This window comes from Myripristis murdjan, chromosome 24 (assembly GCF_902150065.1).
Source record: "Myripristis murdjan chromosome 24, fMyrMur1.1, whole genome shotgun sequence".
NCBI lineage: Eukaryota > Metazoa > Chordata > Actinopteri > Holocentriformes > Holocentridae > Myripristis > Myripristis murdjan.
In genome coordinates this window covers 27,052,870-27,075,229 of record NC_044003.1, presented here as the reverse complement: position 1 = coordinate 27,075,229, position 22,360 = coordinate 27,052,870, and the positions used below count along the sequence as shown (strand labels likewise).

The 22,360-nt window shown below is 42.6% G+C and overlaps 2 protein-coding genes across 6 annotated transcripts in view; both read left to right on the top strand.

Annotated features, from left to right (window-relative positions):
- The first annotated feature begins 845 nt into the window (after positions 1-845).
- On the top strand, positions 846-7,745 carry exoc8 (exocyst complex component 8). The gene is made up of 5 exons (XM_030047545.1): positions 846-1,383; positions 2,539-3,276; positions 4,120-4,373; positions 5,029-5,277; positions 6,634-7,745. The coding sequence occupies exons 1-5, from the start codon at positions 972-974 to the stop codon at positions 7,039-7,041; spliced, it is 2,061 nt and encodes a 686-aa protein (XP_029903405.1). The 5' UTR covers positions 846-971; the 3' UTR covers positions 7,042-7,745.
- A 3,184-nt stretch (positions 7,746-10,929) lies between these two features.
- The window catches only part of trim67 (tripartite motif containing 67), a 48,578-nt gene continuing 37,147 nt past the window's right edge, over positions 10,930-22,360 (top strand). For 4 of the 5 annotated variants that reach the window (XM_030047277.1, XM_030047275.1, XM_030047276.1 and 1 more), the window contains exons 1-2: positions 10,930-11,516; positions 11,568-11,763. In XM_030047277.1, the coding sequence (XP_029903137.1) occupies positions 10,930-11,516; positions 11,568-11,763 (783 nt within the window). Of the gene's footprint in view, positions 11,764-22,360 lie in introns of all 5 variants that reach the window. The other variant, XM_030047274.1, reaches the window with a different exon arrangement.

Here is a 22,360-nt window from a genome sequence, read left to right as displayed (position 1 = left end):
AATAATGTGCATTATGTTTAAATATGTGCATTAATCCTACAAAATATTACAGCAAGAAATGTAGAAATAGAAAATTGAGCATATGTTTTAAAAAAGCAAACCTATATCCACCATATATGCACAGGGACATTGCACTGTTAAGGAAAAAATGCAAGGACATGCTAATGGGACATTTTTAGTAATACAGCACACCAATAAATAGATAAATAAATAAAAATACTATTGCAGTATATCAACTTTTTTTTTTTTTTAGTTAAGTTGCAATGTTTCATATTAAAAGCCTGTTTTAGTCCATTGTACATACTTGGCTAATTTTTCTTATTAATATAATTTTACTTCTTGCCTAATTCCACATTCACAAATGTAAAATGTAAAAACATTCACAAATGTATGCAATATTTTATGAAGTTTTTGAGTGATTTTATTGTCACACACTAACCTTTTTTTCTTTTTATGTTAATTTATTTGATCACTTTTTGTTTTTGCTGTATTCCTCTCTTTGGAACTACTCGGTGTTTTATTGTCTTAATGCCTCATCTATTTGTAAGCAGTATTGCGATTGTCTTTGTTGATGAATTTAAATAAAGATTTACAAAAAAAAAAAAAATTGGTCAACTGATACCATATCCGGAGTTTTTACTTCCCCTTATTTACGTGTCAGAGCAATAGAAACAGCAATTGTTTATATATTCCGTTTGTATTCCTGTCTTAAATGTAACTGCAGATACTCTGAATGAAACGCATGTTTAACATTTTAATGAGAAATTAAAGATCATCACCATCCGACTAATAATGCGTTCTGTTGGCCATCCTTTTTCTAGATCCCGTGACGTTTCAGGGTGTCAACCAGTTTGCAGCTTCCTGTTTGGCTTGCAGGCGGACATGAACTTGTTTTCTTTCATCTGTCTCGTTAATTCCCATTAGTTTGTCAGCATTCTGTTTGAAAAAAAGTCAAAGACACCAGGTAGAAGATGACGGACACGGGGAGTCGGCTCCGGAAGCAGCTGGAATCGGCCAACTTCGACCCGCAGAACTACGTGAAGCAGCTGTCGCAGCAGTCCGACGGCGACCGGGACCTGCAGGAGCATCGGCAGAAAATCCAGACGCTGGCCGACGAGACGGCCCAGAACCTCAAGAAGAATGTCTACAAGAACTACAGGCAGTTCATCGAGACGGCCAAGGAGATCTCGTACCTGGAGAGCGAGATGTACCAGCTGAGCCACATCCTGACGGAGCAGAAGAGCATCATGGAGAGCATCACCCAGGCGCTGCTGTCCGCCGACAAGGACGAGACCTCCAAGGAGATGCTGGCGGCTTTCCCCAAGGAGACGGACGAGCTCAAGCAGAGGACGCTCACCTCGCTGCTGGAGAAGGTGGAGGGGGGTAAGACCACAGGGCTGGGACGATGTGTTTATGTCCCGATGCGATACTGTCACCGATCTGATATGTATCGCGATTCTGAAGGATTGCGATTCAGTGCCACAATTTATTATGATCTTTTTTCTTTTTTTAAATCCTCTAGTTTGTGGCTGTAATGTTTCATGAAGCTGTGATTAGCTGCAAGGTGCTAATGGGTCATTTATACAGTGAAAATGGTCTGATTACAGTGAAATGGCTGCTATGGAGGCTAACATCATCACATGTTAATCAAATGTGGCTCGTTGAATCCACAAGAGTCTCAGCTTTCCAGTCAAAGCCAATTGATGTGACTCCAAGACTGTTTAGGCCCCAGTCTGCACAAACCCACTATTTTACAACTGGCCAGAAGAACACATTTGGATGGATAGATAGATAGATAGATAGATAGATAGATAGATAGATAGATAGATAGATAGATACTTTATTCATCCCGCAGGAAATTCACATTTTTTCAGCAGTATCCACAGATTACAGATTAAGTAAATAAAAAAGTAGAAATAAAGAATAAGATCTAAGTACAACAGAATAAGATCTGAGTACAACAGAATAACCTAAGTACAACCCAGTGTGCAAAAAGCAATGTGCAACAAAAAAGACAGAAAAAAACGTGTGCATGGGTGTATAAAATGTGCATTGAGGTAGGTCAATGTGCAAATTTAGAAGAAATATACAGTATACACATGATAAATAGCAGTAAGCAATATAAACACTATAAACAAGGATTATAAAAAGATAGGAATATGAACAATTTCAACAGAAGTATTAACAGTTAAACAGGGTTTGTGGCCCAAACTGCATGGGATCAGCATGAGGTGGGCATGTCTGCAAAGGGGAGAGCCGTGGCTGCCCAGAGAACCCATTTTCATTCAGATATCTGGAGGTCAGAGGTCAAGGGACTCTGCTGAAACAGCCATGCCAGTTTTTTCCTCACCAAACTTAAGCCTAACTTTAGAGCGATATTTAGTCACCTTGCCAAAAGCCAACATGACTTGCTTGGTGCCAACAAATTCCTTAGATAGTTTACTTTCAGATGCTACAGATATCTTAAATTGATTAAGTAATGAACAATGATTAATAAACTGTGATGCTCAAGTGAATTGATTTTTCCTCCATCCCTAGGTAAGAACATCATGGACACCCCGGGCAGGCACCTGGTCTACAACGGGGACCTGGCTGAGTTTGATGTGGACAACATGGCCCCCATCCAGAAGGTCCACGCTTTCCTGATGAACGACTGCCTGCTGATCGCCACTTGGCTGCCCAACCGCCGGGGCACAGTCAAGTACAAATACAATGCCTTGTACGATCTGGAGAGCTTCGCCGTGGTCAACGTGAAGGACAACCCGCCCATGAAGGACATGTTCAAGATCCTCATGTTCCCGGACAGCCGCATCTTCCAGGCGGAGAACAGCAAGGTGAAGAAGGAGTGGCTGGAGATCTTGGACGAAACCAAGAAGAACAAAGTGACAAAGGACAGGCACAAGAAAGAGGAGGAGGCCCCCAACTCTCCGGCCAGGCCCGAGGTGTCCACCAACCCCTTCGACGAGGACGACGACGAGCCGGCTGACGCAGAGGAGAGCGTGGACCTGAGTCTGGAGTGGATCCAGGAGCTCCCAGAGGATCTGGACGTCTGCATCGCCCAGAGGGACTTTGAGGGCGCCGTGGACCTGCTGGACAAGCTCAACGAGTACCTGAAGGAGCAGCCGGTCACTCCGAAGGTCAAAGAGCTCAGGTCCAAGGTGGACGAGCGCGTGCGCCAGCTGACGGAGGTGCTGGTGTTTGAGCTGTCCCCGGACCGGTCGCTCCGCGGCGGACCCAGAGCCACCCGGCGGGCCGTGTCCCAGCTCATCAGACTAGGTCCTCTACCCTTCAACATCATTACCACCTCAGACCCTTCACTTAAACATGCTAGGAGTTCAAACATTCTGTATTATGAAGGCTAATGCATTCACTTCAGGAAAAAAAAATCTGCTGTTCCTCTGAATTAATGAGTTAATTATCTCTGAATTCAGAGAATAAATTCTGTTTTTCTGAATTAATTCAAGCAGAAAACAGCACTGTTTCATTTTTCCTTATTGCAGCTTTTCTCAGAATTCTGTAATAATTATCTTGTCAATTTTAGAAGAACAAGGCAGATTTTTTTGATGCTATGCTTTTGTACACTATGATTCATATTTCAGTCTGTTGTTTCCCATATCTGTAGCTCCCTCCTCAGGAACTGAATGTGATGGTTTGGTGCAGACAACACTCCCATGACATTGGATTACATTGTTTATGATTCATCAGGGGAAAATGATTTGTTGCAATGCAGCATCAAATAACAGGATATGGCAAAGAGAAATAGGAGCTACATAAAAAAATGTCAAGTGTTTAAATCGTGTCAAAATTGCATCCAAATCACAATATGGATAAGTGCAATATCCAAATCGCAATTCTTTGCCATTATAAAGGAAATGTTATGCTACAAATCATTTTTTCGAGATGTAAAAAAAACAGATGCTGGTGCAGAACCCAGCAAAAATCATGTCATTTTCAATTTGGTATTTGTTTACAGATAATATGAAAATTATGACGCAAAAGTGATTACTCCCACTAAAATTACAAAAATTATTGCCTTCGCAGTATCTGTCGATACAATCATGACCTTACCATGTCATGCAGCCCCATAATGAAGTCTTCTTGTCTCTGCTGGTCTCCCAGGCCAGTCCACCAAGGCTTGCGAGCTTTTCCTGAAGAACCGAGCCGCCGCCGTCCAGACGGCCATACGGCAGCTCCGCATCGAGGGGGCCACGCTGCTCTACATCCACAAACTCTGCAACATCTTCTTCACCAGCCTGCTGGAGACGGCCAAGGAGTTTGAGATGGACTTTGCAGGGAACACGGGCTGCTACTCGGCCTTCGTGGTCTGGTCCAAGTCAGCCATGAAGATGTTTGTAAATGCCTTCAGCAAGCAGGTGGGTGCAGGTTAAGAACACACAGTTTTTGACAGCCGATAATCATATTTTTACCTTCAGTCCTCCAATAGCCAATATTTTCTGCCAATGCTCAATAACTTATGGATGCACAGGATGCAGCGAAGAAGAGCAGGATGTAAATAAGAGAATAACAAATGGAGTAGTATCAAGCATAACACAGCAAACAGTTACCACATTAGAATTAAAGCTCCATACCAGTGATATTGAATGTTTGGCCTGTTTAATATAACTTAGCCACATTTTACATTGCAAACAAATGGCTTGGCAAATCATGCAGTGGTACTAAAGATTCCACAACATCAAAATCCCTTTATGTTCAGACCGTCCCACCTTAGACCACAGAACTGATAATTGGCTGTGTAAAGAACATTTCCCCGGGGACTATTTTCTGGCGGAGGGACTGCGTCACTATGATCTCTCTGGTTCTGTCCCACTCTACACCGACACTGATTGGCCGGGTTATTTTTTCAACCAAGAAATCACATATCAATCGGGCATCAGCACACCTGTATGAATAGCAAGAATGTTTTGTTTTTTTTTTTTCTTAAAAAAAAAAAAGAACATGCGATTTCCAGGTCTGGAGCCAGGCTGTGTTCCGACTGTCTGACCACAGCGAGGTTTTGTTCTCCACCAGGTGTTTGACAGCAAGGAGAGCCTGTCCACCGCAGCAGAGTGCGTCAAAGTGGCCAAGGAGCACTGCAAGCAGCTGAGCGAGATCGGCCTGGACCTGACCTTCACCCTGCAGTCCCTCCTGGTCAGAGACATCAAGGCCGCCCTGCAGAGCTACAAGGACATCATCATCGAAGCCACCAAGCACCGCAACTCCGAAGAGATGTGGAGGAGGATGAACCTCATGACCCCCGAGGCGCTCGCCAAGCTCAAGGTGCTTTTAGCTTTTTACGTTTTTTATGACAAAGCTGTTTTTGTCATGTTTTTGATTGGAAATGAAAGTGGCAGAAATGAGAAAAAAAGCTTCTTTTTTGTTTTTTGTTTGCATAAACAAAAACAAGAATTCAGCTCAATGTCCCGTTTTTTCGTTCTTGACTGCAAAACTAATATTCAAATTAATGTTTTGTTATTCCACTAGTGGGTTGGCTTTAAACGGCTCCTTGCTCCTGAGTTGTTACTGCACACTATCAATTATATTTTTCCTCTATCCTTTTTTTTAGAGTTCCTTACTTTGGTCTTTGCCAGTGGGTTGAGAGTCTTGTCTAATTATGATTAATTTATGTATCTTCAAACGTACAGGAGATTGAATGATCATTGAGAGTGATCTCATGATGTTTAATGCTTTTAGAATTATAGGATTACTTACCAGAGGAAAATATAGGAATGTGACGAATGTGTTAGTCTGTAATGTGCAGCATGATTATCAGACCACACATGCAAAACTTTAAACACACTCTCTTATGATGCCTATAACCGTTAAGTCATGACTGAGAATCACAGGCTGCATACACATCAGTTCTCAGTTTTAGCAGTTTGCTTGCTTCAGCAAAGAACATTTATGCACTCTTACTTGTTTATATGCTTAATTCTTCTGCCATTTTTTTTTTTTTTTTTTTTTGGCTTTCACTTGTAACAGAACTGAGAACTGAGTAGGTAAATTCGTAAACAATCTTTAGTAGGCCAACGATGAGTAATGATCACATCTTAACAGCACCTTTCAGCGTAGTTATGTTTTGAAAATACAAACTGGATAATGGAAACAGAAAGTCTATTAATGAGGAGAAACAATTCATACACAAGTGGGCGGGGTGACAAGGTCAGCTGAATAAAATACCAGCAAGCAAGAAACTTCTAGCACAACACCACTGCAGGCATCTTTTGCTGCCAGCAGACGGCTGATGTCTCCAGTCGGATCAAGTTCAACAAGTTGTTTGCAAGTTTAGACTTCTGTTCAAGTGTTCAGTTCTCCACAGCGGGGGTCTAAAGATACATTGGTTTAAAATGTTATCAAGACATGAAGAAACATTTTGTTCTGCATTGATTATGCCTCGGGAAAAAATAAATCTTTTCGATCGTTTTTTTCTCAATTCAAATTTTGTTCAGAATATCAACAGAATATTGAATGGTGAACCTTGTATCATGAATAGTTACATCAGCAGTAGCCCTCAGAGTTTATGAGATGAGGCTTTTAGTAAACTGTGCTTTGAGAACGTGCCTGTCTCCATGTGTTTGAAGGTCACCCCAGCTTTAATGCAGACGTTTACATGCTTTATCTTCTTTTGCTCTGCAGGAGGAGATGCGCAGCTGCGGCATGGGCAGCTTTGAGCAGTACACGGGCGACGACTGCTGGGTGAACCTGAGCTACACGGTGGTGGCCTTCACCAAGCAGATGATGAGCTTCCTGGAGGAAGGCCTGAAGCTCTACTTCCCCGAGCTGCACATGGTGCTGCTGGAGAGCCTGCGAGAGATCATCCTGGTGGCCGTGCAGCACGTGGACTACAGCTTACGCTGCGAGCAGGAAGCGGACAAGAAGGCCTTCATCCTGCAGAACGCCACCTTCCTTCACGACACCGTGCTGCCTGTGGTGGAGCGGAGGTTCGAGGAGGGCGTGGGCAAGCCGGCCAAACAGCTGCAGGACCTGAGGAAGAGCACCAGGCCGGTTCGGGTCAACCCTGAGAGCACCACGTCTGTGGTGTAAAGAGGCTCCTCTCCCAACAGGCATAGAGGCTGCAGAATAGGACGGTGGCTATAAATAAAACACTAACCTTCACTGACTGTTGCAGCAATGTAAAGTCCTACTTTTTAGGAGCAAACTCTAAATTCATCTGTGATTTGGCAGCTGCAAAACTGGTTGGAATGGGCCCATATGGATTATAAGTGATTTATTCCATATGTTAGTGGAAATGCCCTGCTCTGTCTAAGCAGCTGCACAACAGGCACACAAAGCAGAAGTTCAGTGTAGAGGTTATAGCCAGGAAGCGTGAAAAACATCATGAATCCATGGTCTCTCAGTGCACATTTCTAATTCTATTTCTGATCCGATTAACTATTGTACAAAGCCCGGATCCTACTGAAATTCTGATTTTGCTGTTGGATTGCAGAAAGAAATCAGAATTAAATATGTATCTGCATTCTGCCATACGGATGTGTTGTTGATGCCGTCAGCACAATTATAAAGTAATACTATGAGCTTGTGAGCTGATTGTCAGGTTATGTGACACTTACTGTACACTCAGGTGTATTCAGGCTTATTGGACAGAAGAATGACTGATAAAAGGGATGACTGATAAAGCAAATGCACTTGTAATTTTGACAAATTGTCATCATTGTCCAAATGAGATTGTACAGCCTGTATGATAAAAACAATTAAATGTCAAAGGACATTGTGTGTCTTTGTCCATATGTGTTCTTACTGTTTTTTTTTTTTTTTTTTTTTTTTTAAAGGACTGTAATTGCTTTTGTTATCAATAATTGTCAGGATAATCATATTAAAGCCAAATGGTGGAAACAGGATAGAATAATTTTGCAGCAGGACATGTGTGTTAGGAGGAATAAAAAAATCAAAGATGCAAACTAATCCTCAGTATCTGGCAATCAAGCATCTTGGGGTAGTCTGATTTTATGATCCTAACCCTTATGTAATATCACAACTCAATAATCTGCTGTATATTTACAAAAAAAGAGCTAAGTTAATCAATTTTAATATTTGCTGCCAATGTGGTTTCTCCAAATAGCTGTCATTAAACTGAGGACCACCAGATCTTCCTAGTTCATTTCTCCACACAGACTTCATGACAGTGTCGCCCTCTTGTGGCAGCACAACACCTGCAGACGTGCAAATGGAATGAACGGCAGCAGTGCACAGTATGCCGTTAAGCAAGGCGTCTGTTTCAAGTGTCGGTTCACATTTTCTTTAAATTCTATTTTAATAGTGTTCTATTTCTATCCAATTGTTTTCCTGCTACTATTTGTGAAAAAGCATTGAAACAACATATATTCCTTTGAGACCTGTGGAGTCTGTGGGCGGGCCTGTGTTTTGGCACATTTTTCTCATCCCACACACAAAATTGCTTTCAGAAATATTTTTTAAAAATCATTGTACGAAAAGAAAACTCTAACTATCTCATAAAAATAAGTAAGTATATGTAAGATTTCTTCCAAGGCAAAGTTTGAAATTTAAAGAAAAATAGAAATACATAAATAGGAAAATGAAAAATAGTTAGTGGAAAACATTTGTAAGATATAAAAGATGTTATAAATTGTGTCTAATTTTTTTTTTTTTTTTTTTAATTACTAAATATTTTGGAAAAACCTGAAGATGCTCAGAAGTCTTATTTTGTGGAAGTAGCTGAGAATTCGTCCAGTCTGCCCTCCAGTCATTTCAGTGTTTGGATCATACTCGAACATGAAAACGCAAACATGGGCCTGCCTAACATGCAGTGGCAGACAGATATTTTTAGATACTGTATGTTCAACACATGATTGTTCTCTGTGCTCCACAGCTCATCCCATTATAATCACTGACTTGATCAGAGGGCTGGAGGAAAAGCCTTGGGTGAAGTTATCAGCTTATCCTGGTGGAAGATGCATCAGATCAGTGGGATTATTCAGCAGGAATGAAGGGGAGCTGGACGCACGTGATGCACAAAGAATCAGTGTGTGGCTGTGAGGAAGACAACTGAGGGCGTGTCGCCGTTTGAAAAATGTGACACCAGATCTGCTCTGATGCGCCTTGAGCCAAGCAGGGTGACATTTTAAACAATGTAATTATTTGAATTTATATATTTTCAGGGTAGTTTAATTTTTTTCCCCCATGGCTTCCAGTACCTCTGACTGCAACCTGATATTTTAGTTTATTAGTTTATTTGACAGGAACTATTCACACACACATATATTAAAACTGATATAATTTTTCCTTCCTTTTATCCAGCCATTGGTTTCCATTCATTCCTCCATGATATGAAAATGAACTTTCAGAGACTTCAAACTTTCTTCACACCAGTATTCCATCATCATAATAAAGTCGTCCACATTAGTTTTCCTAAAAGCAGCAGCACTGTTGTGTTTTGGTGACTTGAAGCTGGGTGCAGTGAAACGGTCTCTCCTGCAGAAAATAGTCTTATTATCAGTTATCAATTATCAGTTCTGTGGTTTATGAATGTGGATGACTGTCTTAGCCAAAGAAGCAGAACATCCTAAGGTGTGTGTTCTTGCCAAAAATTCAAATTTAAAAATCAAGGTATTTTGATTATATATTGTGAAATCATTACAGTTTGCAAAATGGTAGGCCCTACAATTTGTAACATGGTTTGTAAATGGCCCAAACATTCAAAGACACCACTTTGGTCTATAAAGTGAAAAATTGTGTAAGATAATTTAAGGTTGAGTTTGAGATATGAAAATTAGGTTTTTAAAGCCCTATAAACAGTATCAATGTCAAAGCTACAATTTAACATGAGCCGCCCTCACTAGTAATCATGCCATGCTCCTGCCTAAATATTTTATCAGTGAAATCAAAAGTCCTCACGTCTACCGGGGCTTTAGCATAAAGATTTGTGTGCTTTGCATCATGTGTGCGTACATGCACCCATGTGCTCACATCAGTGTGGCTGTGTGTATGTTTTTTTGTAGATGCGGATGTTGCAGTGTCTTCACCAGAGGCCAGTGAGCCTGAATCCAGCTAATGGGCTGCTAACAGATGGTGAGCTGTCCCAGCTGGATGGGTTAATACTGCCTCCTCAGGGACTCCAGCCAAAGCTGCTGTCACTTCAGTTAAATGGTTAGCTTACAGAGAGAGTTAATGTCAGCCTCCACCAAACTACCACATCCATGTGACTTCAGATGCTCTCTCAGCCTATGGGAACAGCAGTCTATAGGCTTCCTGACATCTCAGTATGTTTAGCCTGTTATGATCCAGGCTCATGTTTCAGCTTTATTTGCCCCAGTGGTTAACCTGGCTTTAAAAAACACCAGTATATTTATAAGATGTGATTATGTCTGGAAAATTAGGAGAATTTGCGGAAAATTAAATGTTTTCTTCATATTCCCACATGCCTCTTGTAATATATTGCATGTAAATTGATATGTTAAAACGTTTGCACCTGTAGGCTATATCATATTGCCTCAGTTCCAGATTTTGTATTTTTTGTGTGTGGTTTTCGTTTAGAAAGAAAGAAAGAAAGAAAGAAAGAAACAAACAAACAAACAAACAAACAAACAAACAAACAAAGACCATGCCTTTATTTTAATGAACTGTGAGTTCAGTTTGTTTTGATTTGATTGATTTGATTGTTTCACTCTTACTGCGGGATAATGCCTGCATTAGTGTATGAGTCGTGCATTAGTGTGTATGTGACAGTGTCAAGACTAGGGTACTCTTCCTCCTGCCTCTCTTCCCTCTCTGACTGAACCACCAAGCGCTGTGTTATCGGACTATATCGGACTGAGGCGAATCAGTCGCAACTCCAAAGCGCACAACCCCATCTCCTCTGCGCCTGCGCAGTGGGGTGTAGGGAGCTGTCCGTGTCAGACGGTGCTGAGTGTTTTCACTGAAGCTGTGTCTCATCTGCAGAAGGGAACAGTAGCGATGGACGAAGAGTTAAAATGTCCTGTTTGCGGTTCTCTGTTCAAGGAGCCAATCCTGCTGCCATGCTCTCACAATGTGTGTTTGGCATGTGCTCGAAACATCACCGTCCAAACCCCGGAGGGAGAGCCCCCGGTCCAGAACCGGGCTTCGGCCAGCTCTGACTATGACTACCTGGACATGGATAAGATGAGTCTGTACAGCGAGACGGACAGCGGCTACGGCTCCTACACGCCGTGCCAGCTCAAGTCTCCCAACGGTGTGCGGGTGTTCCCGCCGACCGTGCCGCACCGACACTGTTCCCTCACCTGCCCGCTGTGCCACCGGAGCGTCTCCCTGGACGAGCGGGGGCTCCGGGGCTTCCCGCGGAACCGGCTCCTGGAGGCCATCGTGTCACGGTACCAGCAGAACCGCGCGGCCGCCGCCGCCGCCGCCGCCTCCAGTTCCGCGGTGAAGTGCCAGCTGTGCGACCGCAACCCCGTGGATGCGACGGTGATGTGCGAGCAGTGCGACGTTTTCTACTGTACCGCCTGCCAGCAGCGGTGCCACCCGTCCCGCGGCCCGCTGGCTAAACACCGCCTGGTGCCGCCGCCGCCGCCGCAGAACCAAGCGGGAGCGGCAGCAGCGGCGAGCGGAGGAAGCGGCAGCGGGGGAGCCGGCGGTCAGCAGCCTCCTGCAACCGCGCGGAAACCGGCGACGTGCGCGGAACACGAAGCGGAAAACTTCAGCATGTATTGCTGCAGCTGCAAGGCTCCAGTCTGCATGAAGTGTATGGAGGAAGGAAAGCACGGCAAGCATGACGTCAAACCGCTGGCCGTCATGTGGAAACAACACAAGGTGAGCACCCCCCCCCCCCCCCCCCCCCCCCCACCCCCCGAAAAAAAAAAAACACACGCGCGCGCGCGTGCACAGAGGAGGAAACCCCATTCCTGTCCTATTTGTGTGTGTGTGTGTGTGTGTGTGTGTGTGTGTGAGAGAGAGAGAGAGAGAGAGAGTGCAGAGGCCCAGAAACCATAGAGAGATTTCTGTGATTCATCACAGAGTAATTCATAGTAAAATAATTACTATGAAGCCTAAAGCCCTAGTGTGTCTGTGTGTGAGGTAATGCATATGTATGTGTGTGCGTGGGTGTGTGTGTGTGTGTGTGTGTGTGTCTCCGTATACTGTGAGTCATCACTTGAATAGGTCACACAACCGCTTCTTGTCATTTCAAACATGACTGGCCTATATATATATATATATATATATGAGTGTGTGTGTGTGTGTGTGTGTGTGCGCGTGTGCGTATGTAATAGTGAATACAGTGCAGTAAGTAAGAGGTCAGCAACGCTCTGCTTCCTGCCCTGTAGTCTTTCTTTTCCTCAACAGGAGGAGAGGGGGGTGGGGGCGCAGCTGCACACACATACACACACACATACACACACACACACATACACAAACGCACATGTGCATATAAGCTCCTCTTCCTCCCCGTTTCTTCACACTTTCATACCTGAGCTCTCCTTTTCTGTCGATTTCCTTGAGCACATCTGGATATTTGGATTGAAGATGTTGATAGCTGATATTGTGTGCAGATATTCAATATTTTACAATTTAATCATTTTCACGGCTGAAGAAATTACACACAGTTTACATGTATTCGGTGTTTCCCTCACAGTTTTAGCCTCCCTTCCACACTAAGCCAACACTTTCCACCCATGAAACTAAAGCTCTTCAAAAACAGTCTCAAAGGTGTGTAAATCAGAAAGCGTCACATTGTAAAGTGGAATTTGGATCGGCACGTGCATGCATCAGGGAGCGTGTGTTTTCAGGCATTTCAGTGTGGACCACGGGCTTTTGGAAAACGGCGTGAGAACAAAACGTCATTTCTAGATTCATCCAGCCTTGTATGAGTGAGTCAGGTTACACTGCACCTTTTACACACCGTTCAGTAACATCCTCCCACAGCACAATGGACTGATGTCTTTGGTCTGACATCTGATATAAAAATAATAACAATATATTGACCAGCTGTGCAGCGAGAACATCCATCACATCAGAGATCATATCGATCTAAGCCTCGTATTTGTGCCAGTTCACAAACACAAAATGATTTTTTCCCGCCTCTCACTTTTCCTAAAGTAAACAGTCCACAGCAGAAAGTGTGGATAACATTTCTGATATTGTGTTTGACTCCGAACATCTCTCCTAACACTTCTTTAATTAAAAATGATTAAAGTGATAGTTCACTCATTTTTTATGAAATATGATATTATTTGGAGCATCCAGCCAGAATGAGAGGAAGATAGCACCACTACTGTGCTACATAACAGCTTGGGGGCATGTGAATAATACAATATTTTTCAAAATGGGTGAACTGTCCCTTTAAGTGACAGTTGCATTTATTTTTATTTTAAGAGTAAATTTATATTATTTAAAGGATGTGTCTGGTTTGCAGTCAGTCCACTCTCAGTTTGTTTAGCTCAGTGACAGGAACCAGCAGGTTTCTTGTGCCATGTTCCAGCTGTGAGACAGCGGCTGCTGATCCTGTTTGCTCTCGTTTGAGACTGAAATTCTGGCTTTGTGCCCAACATTTTAATCAACTGTCTGCTTTTGGACAAGCCATTTTTTTTAGCAGACTACTCCCAGTTATTAACACACCCGTTTCATAATGCTATCATCATTATCACACCCACATTTCCTGTGTGCAAAATGAAAAGCCATTTTTGACTGTCTAAGTGGGTCAATGGAGCTGATCTCCTGATCTGTCTCGTTTTCTGCGGCTGTTCAGAGGCCTGCAGTCGATCCATTCATCACTTACCAGATATTCAGCTCCTCTCTCTCTCTGTCAGGCTCCTTATTCACCCTCTCAAGCTCTCTCTCCTCCCTCTCCTTCTATCTCCTTTCCCCCGCCACCCGCCACCCCCCCCTTCCCTGATCAGAGGGGTTGTGGAGGAGATATATCTTCATCACCCTGTCCCATAAACGGACCGTGAAAATGCCAGAGTAGAGCAATGAGTGGGTGTGGATAAGTAATGAGCAGAGTATGAATAAGAGATGGTCACCATTTACTTAATATGGAGTCCTTCATGTAGAAGCAAATCAATGGCGGCTCCCTCTCTTCCCCCGCTGTGCTTTAACTGCATGTTATAACACTTACACACGCTCAATGTGCACAGTGTTACAGTGATGTTGCTGCTGTAGGAGGCTCAGTCTGTATTCTGCAGAACAGACATGAGCTCCAAATGTGGGGATCCCCATAATCTATTCCTTTTTAGGCTACATTAAGCAATATTACATGCATTTTTTTTTTTTACAGGTTTTTACAGGAAAGAGCTGTCAGACAGCAATCCCATCTCCCACACTGGTCCCTGACCACTCGCACATCATTAAAGCTATGTTTACATGGGTACAAATTTTCACCACTAAGAGTGGTGTGGCAACTTTGGCCACTTCGGCTTGCACATGTAGCTAGTTCACAAATGTTCAGCTCTGGGCTTTCTTCCTGAGAGATAGATTAAACAACACTGGAAACCCAGAAATGGCAGTAATTAAACTCTGGTCCATTGTTGGTCGTATATTTTATTGGCCCTGGCAGTTTCCCTCCTTGGTGAGATGGCCAGCCTGCCACACTTTTCATTTGGTTGTCCTATCTCTCTGGTTTTCAACACAGAAACAACACGGTGCCTGTCCTATAACGTTGTCAAATTTCTCCTTTCTTGGGGTTTCTGAATTGATCTCATGCAGGAGATAGACCATGCATTTGCTGAATCATGGCTGATTTCATGTAAACTGCCTGGTTAGAGGCTTGTTTGAAAGTTTTGAGAGGAGGTGAGCCACAAATCCGCCTGTGACATTGCACAATTTGTTAAAAAGTCATCTTTATGCAAATGTGCAGTACGCCGATGTTTGCAGCACCTCTGGTTTCTGGTGTCACCACCACAGGACTGTAATAAACACTGGCTACATAGATAATGAAAGTGGTGAAAACTTGTTCATGTCCATTTGTTCATGTCCTGGTGAACGTACTGTAGAGCGACTCTCCTCATGGCCTCACTCACAGCTGAGGAGAAAGCTCCCTGATGAGAGAGAGAGAGTCTTGTCACTCACCACCTGAAACAGGAAACAGCTGTCGGCATGGCAACTGGCAGACGCACCTCTTGACAAATTCTTTGCTTGTTAAAAAAAAAAACAACACCAACAACGGCATAACAGCATACATTTTTAAAAATCACAGTCTATTCCAAGTCACATAATCTCCCTGGTCTTTTCAGCTTCTCTGCAAATATGCAGGAACCTAAATATGTATTGCAATGTCCCTTTAAGTACATCTGCTGATATAAGAAGCTGTTCCAAGTACAACTCCATGTACAGACAGTCATGCTGCCTGTCATAAACAATTTTTGGAATGTGTACATCACTTGTGCTTATTACTTTATTTCATGGAAACATTAGTCTTATTGTTTTGTAGGTTGGTGTTTTTGAAGAAACTTTTAGGAGACACATACTTCTTGTTTTGTTGCAGTGGTTAAAATCATATTCCTTATATTTTCTCTGTGAGGTCAGTGAAAGATGCCCTATCCTTAACAGATAAATGTTGCTGGAACACAAAGGAATATTAGCTTAGTTTAATATTAGTATGTGTGTCTGCAAGAGATGGAGGCTCTTCACCGACTCCGCCACTGATCTATTATATCCTCTGGCTGGGTAATGAAATAATAGATTTTCCAAGGCTGAAGCCACCAGACGTGAGTCAGCTTCCATATTGGTACAAGAAAGTGGAAGATGTGCAGCATATGCTTACAAAAATTGGATAGAGAAAACTATCAACAGGGGATAGCAAAATTTGGCGAAAGCTTCATATTCATTTGTATTGATACGATGTTGTTGTAGCTGTATAGAGCATCTCATTGGTTTTGATAACAGTAATCGCAGTACATCCACTACTACTGTTTTACAAAAAAAAAAAACTCCAGCTTGGGTCTTGGCCAGCAGACTCCTCCTCAAATCTGCCTCAAGTAGTCAGTCATGTACAGAACTGACAGCCAGCTTCTGAAGATCAGCAGATTCAGGGCTAAAAGCAAAAACACCACCATATCCGTCATGGAGCTGCAGTATGCTGATGACGATGCCCTCATGGCCCTTTCAGAGGCGGAACTACAGTGCATTCTCTTTCGTTTTTGCCAAGGCATACAAGCAGCTTGAGTGGTGCCGACCATGCTCAGAAACCAGGACCATGTACCGGCACCTGAAGGCTCGAGGTGCACATTTTGACATTGTGAGGGCTTGTGGAGTAGATTTGGTCTGAGAAAGTCCATGACTGGTAACATCTAACTAAAGCTCTGTATTTAGATGGAGATATTTGTTAGCCCTCGACTCCTCCAGTCCTCTGATATAATCCTCAGGAGGTCGAAAGGTACAAGGATCAAGACCAGCATCAGAAAGTGCCGCCTGTCAGCACACGGCAACCAGCCAGAAGCTTTTGGGGATTTTTGTCTTCTTCGAAATTTTGTTTTAACTGTCTGGATGTGTGCGAATTTGCCACTGTTTGCAGAATTGAGTGTGTGTGCCTCTCTGTGTCTGTGTGCGTATGTGCATGTGTGTGTGTGTGTTTACAAATCTTACACACGCACTGGTGCAGAAAGAGAAAAATGAAAGATCATCATTGTATTTACATCATGCAGAGGCCTGGGGCGATGCACACATGCACACACTCACACACACACACACACACACACATACACACACGCACACACGCACACACACGCACACACGCACACACATATTAGGAAGGCATAAATATGCATAAATTGAGCAGATGAACTTTCACTGAGGGAATGTAGAGGAAGTCACACTGATCTAGTTTCCCCTGATCAGCCAAGCAGAAAACACAGTCTAATGTGCACACACTCACACACACACATACACACATACACTCACACAAGCGGACACACACGTCCACATGTGTAAGTGTGTGTGTGTGTGTGTGTGTGTTTGCATCTTTGTGTGATTGTATGCATGTGAAAGTGTGTGTGTGTGACCTAGCTAAGCCAAGTGAAGGGGAGCAGCTCTGAATCAAATATTAAAACACCAAATGCGGAATCACTGTTCCTGCTGCTGTGTGTTTCATAGCAAATATTTACTGTTTCACTCCTATTCACCCTGCTATTTTAATTGATTTTATTTCTTTATTTATTTTCAGTCTGTATTAGATAGTGTATAGTGGAAAGGGACAGGATGGACTGAGCAGAGAGAGGGAGGAGGAAGGAGGATTCGAGCCCAGGATGTTGAAGTTCCATGGTTTGAGTCTCAGTTAATTGAGCACTGGGTCATTGTTGGACACTAAAAATCTGCACTGACTCGCATTTATAATATTGACACACATCTTACACCTGTGTCTCACAAGAACATACTAAATACCAAAATCATTTCCTAACTCCCAGTATGGTGATGGAAGTGGTTTGATGTTGCGGTCACAACAGCACTAAATAATTTCACATCAGCCATATGTAGATATGAAGATCAGGGTTCAGTTTTGTTGAATACTGACCTGTGTATTTGCACACATGAGGCCAACAGAAACACATCTGTTTGGTGCAGTCTAAATTTGGCGGTAAAACCTGTGCTCCTGGGATATAAATTTCAACAGAAACGATGCTATGGAAATGATACATTGTCTCGTCCAGTTGGCATCGGTGTAAACTGGCAGATTTCAGAATGTTGCACACGCGACCAGATTCTTCGATCTGCAAGTAGTAGAGGTAGTTTTGCATGAGTTTTAACTTGTCACATTGTAAGTCTTTGGTATGAACTGGCCTTAACATATTGGCACACCGACCACACCCTGCCATGAAAGTTTTAAATGCAAAGTTTTAAAGCAACATTGTTTGTCTCTTTTTTATTGAGTTGTAATAGGCTTCTGATGCAGTGGATCATGGTATTTTGATAAAACGTCTCATTAATATAGTTTTTTCTGGTCTTGCTGTTGGTTGGTGTGTCAATTACCTTTCTGACAGGCCTCAGACCACTCTGTTTGACCGCCTTGCATCTGATATGTTAATAGTATATGAGGGAGTACCACAGGGTTCCGTTCTGGGTCCACTTTTATTTACTCTGTATTTCAACTGCATCAAAAATTCCACTTTACCAGTGCTGTCTGTCTCTTTACTGGCCCGCTCTGTGTGCTTGTCATTTGGCAGAGTGCACTTGTAATTTTCTTAGCGTTTGACTCCACATTATACTGTGTATGATTGGGTATGCAACCAATAAAATTTTACTTGGCATATGGATCTGATGCCCAAATACCAAAATATACCAATATTTTCAAATGATTGCCCACTTTCTGTAGGCGTGCAGGTTGTTTGGATCCGTAGATTGAGGACTTTTTGTTGTACCAGCAGACATCCCGTTATTGGATTATAGATGCTGTGCATTCACTCTAGTCTGACAGACTGGCCTGTGAACACAGTCTGAAATACCGCACTGTTCATGCTGAGCACACATGCTCATGTCAGCAAGACATTACAGTTCATCCAGACTGACTCACAGTGAGTTCAGTGACCAGCTCAAGAGCACTGTAGCAGGGTTCATGGTTCCAGCTGGTATTGAACAGGTGACCTCCCAACACTGGGCACTCTCTATAACCACCAGGACTGCCTTGCACTGCACAACACAACCACAGCTGTTTCTGGGCGCTGAGCCGTATTTAAGAGTCACATGCAGGGGATTCAAACCAGGAACCTTTCTATCACAAGCTGTTATCTGCATGACCCAGCTAAACTCAGTGTAATCATCTTTTCAGGCTGACGTACATCAAGGATATGAAATTTATGTGGTAGAGGCTATTATCGTTGAAGGACGAACATCATAAAAGAGCACCTTCTTAAAAATCCAAATGATTTGCTTTTATATTGGTGGATTATATTGATGGATGCCTTATGATGATCAGGTTGTCATTTCCGAGCACCCTTGAATGGCAGCAGGATGAATAGAATAAGCTGACAGAGGATTTGAACAGAAGCTTCATTCTCCTTCTAGGGGGTCCTCAGCAAAATTTTTAAACTTTAATTTAAATGCTTCTACCAGACGTTTAAAGACAAGCTATTTGACAATGATCCATCACTGATCTGATATTTAAATATATCATTTTAATAATTATAAATGTTGTTTTCTTATAATTTAAAAAAAAAAAAAAAAACATTTTGTAAATTTTCTTGCTTTTTTCCCTCCTTGGATTAAAATCAAAGGAGCTGCTGAGGAATGTTTTCTAATCCGTCCTTTAAAATGAAATTCAGTGCTCTTGGCTGTATTTTAACAAACTATGGCTGTTTTATCCCAAAAAAGATACTTTGATGTTTCAAAGTCTAAAAGGGGTAATTCTGTGCAAGTGCAGAAAAAAGTCTTGACTCTGCTGCAGATAACCAGAACAGGTCAGCCTCTCTAATATTTTACCTCAGGCACAGCAACACACACACACACACACACACACACACACACACACGGTGGCATAGTCAATCAAGATTGTGCTGTTGGTCCACTGAATGTAGGTTAATGCACACTTTACTGTACAGTGCTTCTCCCCGAGCCAGAACAGACCTGTTTCCTGAAAGGCTCTTAAGGCTTCTTTAGCTCACCAAATATTTCCCAAAAGCATCTTAGTTGAAGACGCTCTTGAAAATGATTGTGGATCTACATTAACTCCTGACCACACACACTGATGGGTGGCTGAATACATCCCCATGCATATCAGCAAATACCATAAACCAGACACAGTTCAGTCCTGAGAGCTGAAAAGTAAAAATGCGCTCATTCTGCTTGTATCAGTGGTTATCTTTTTATCACAAGTGAAATCGCACTGAAAAGGTCATTTTATTCCACATTCACTGGCATTTGGACAGTGGATTCTCAGGCTTGTAAATTTCTGACCAGTGACAACATTTACATGTTTTTCTATTAAACTGTCCAAACTGGGTTGGCAGCCGGTGTGGCAAGACCTATTTTTAGGGTGGCAGCTGCCACCCATGCCACCATGGTAGATCCACCCTGTGCTTTAAATGCATACAAAACCAAATTCATGCTCGGCTCTCTATTCTAGAGCTGGAAATATTGATTAGACCAATTTGCACATCTCAATCTAAGTGACCTCTCAGTCGAGCATGTGCATTTAAATACCATGGCATTTGGTCGGAACAAAAAAATGGTTTTCTATATAGAATTTTTTTTTTTCCATGATTAATGATATTTTCAATAATTAATGGAATTAATAGGCATGTGATTAAAAAAACACACAGAAACATCATAGGCACAAGGGAGCAGAAGGAGGCCTTTCTTTTGGGCAACACAGCAAGAGGAATATATTCTAACACTTGGCGATGAATAGGCATGGCTTCCAATCAGGAGTTGTGTTTCTGTGTGACAAGGTCAAGTTCCCCTCCAGAAGTTTCCCAGATAAACACCTCATCAATGCACCAATGTGCTCATCCATTTTAGAAACGGTATCAGATGGTCTGGCCTCCGCCTGTGGTGTTGCTACTTTGCTGAAATGTTTATGACCCTTTTTCTTTTGTTGACTTTTATTCTTTTTTTTGTTATTTTTCTTTTCAAGCTTGACATCAAACTATTTTTGCTTCAACTCTCAGACAGATGACACTGTTTACTTCTGCAGTTATTCGCTGCCAGATTTTTGATTTTGTGGGAAGAAACCAAAACACTTCTGCAACTAAAGTGTATGTCTTTGTTCTGCTGAACATTACGAATCATCACTTCCACCCAGAAGTGGACTGGCCATCTGGAGCAAAGTAAAACAGTATAAAATAATTGTGCCTATAGCCTGTATCATATAAAAGAGAGTGGCCCGGGCGTACTGGCCCACATTCGCCTGTGTAAAAGTGTGTGTGTGTGTGTGTGTGTGTGTGTGTGTGTGTGTGTATGTTTGTGGCAGCCTCGATGTCCTTGTTGGTGCGGTACTTCCAAGCAGTACGTTTGCTTCTGTGCAAATGGTGGCACTTGAAAGAAGTTCCTCTCTGATTCACTCATTCACATGGAGCAGCTGTGTTCATGAATCACACAAGGCGATACTGCCGATGTCTGACTTGACAGTGAATGTATTCCTCAGGAGTACAGCACCAACAAAGAAGTCAAGGCTGCCATCTTTGATTTTTTTTTTTTTTTTACCAGAGATCCAGTGGGACATTACCAAATAAAGCGATAATGAAAGAGAGAGAGAGAGAGAGAGAGAGAGAGAGAGGCACAGGCAAAGAGAGAGAGGGTGAATTTTTATGATCTATTTTTGGAGACAACGCAATTGCTGATGCCAGACCTCTGAAGTGTGTGGACATCCCATAGTAGAACAGAGGGCATTGTTTCCATGGTTACAAGCTGCTGCTCATTCCAGTTTATTAGGAAGGCCAGTAAATGAAACAGCAGATCAGATAATTATAGATTAATTGTGTGTGTGTGTGTGTGTGTGTGTGTGTGTGTGTGTGTGTGTGTGTGTGTGTGTGTGTGTGTGTGTGTGTGTGTGTGTGTGTAGGTCAGCATGGATTCAATCACCAGCTTCCATATGCATTTGTGGTAAAGCTACGGTAATTAAAACGAAACAGTCATGAGTTTTTAGCACTTTGAATGAAGTGAATCAGAAACTGTATATCATTTGATGTTCAGGCGCTTTGAAACCATGACAGAATCATATCCAAAAAATCTAATTTGTACTCATTTTATGACAATTATGCCCAAAGCAAGCTACCTACCCATGATACAGTAGATACCCAGATCAGTTATTGATGAAAAAGGCTCTTGTTGTTTTTCCTCTATGCTCGCTGTCAAAAGCTCCTCCCCTGTCAGCACGACACAGGATGATAAAACAAAGCTTCCTCCTTCCTACAGGAGCCAAGTCAAACACGGATCCCTGCGGGGGTGGATAAGACGTGGCAAGTCAAACTGGTCTCTCTGGGGAAGCTGTGGCACCGGTGTGGTGTGGTGTGGTGTGGTTTGGTTTGGTGGAGCTGTAAGAAGCTCGTCACAGCGACAACAAAGAAACCTGCAGCAGCGGGGAGGGAGAGGTGTGGTTTCACACAGCGTTCAATCAGTGTATTTAAAGGTGCCATATGTAGCGTTTTAGGGGGCTTTCACGCCTAGCCTGGTCCATTTCAGTTAGACCATGGTGCCTTTACTTGGATAGTTCAGTTTGTTTGGAGAGGTGAGAACTTGAATTTGAAATCTGGTTCAGATCAAACAAGCGAACTGTGGCCCGCCTCAAAAATCAGGTTCCAATCATTTCAAATGAGAACACAATGGGATCTAAAAATTTGAATGGGAAAACAATTCTGAAAACAGGGCAGATTTTTTTTTTCTTGAGTGAATGCATTACACTTGCGCCTACGCACTGATCCAGTAGTTATACTGATCCAATAATCCTGTGCCACAGCTGGCTGAGACTGACTGTTCTGTTAAAGTG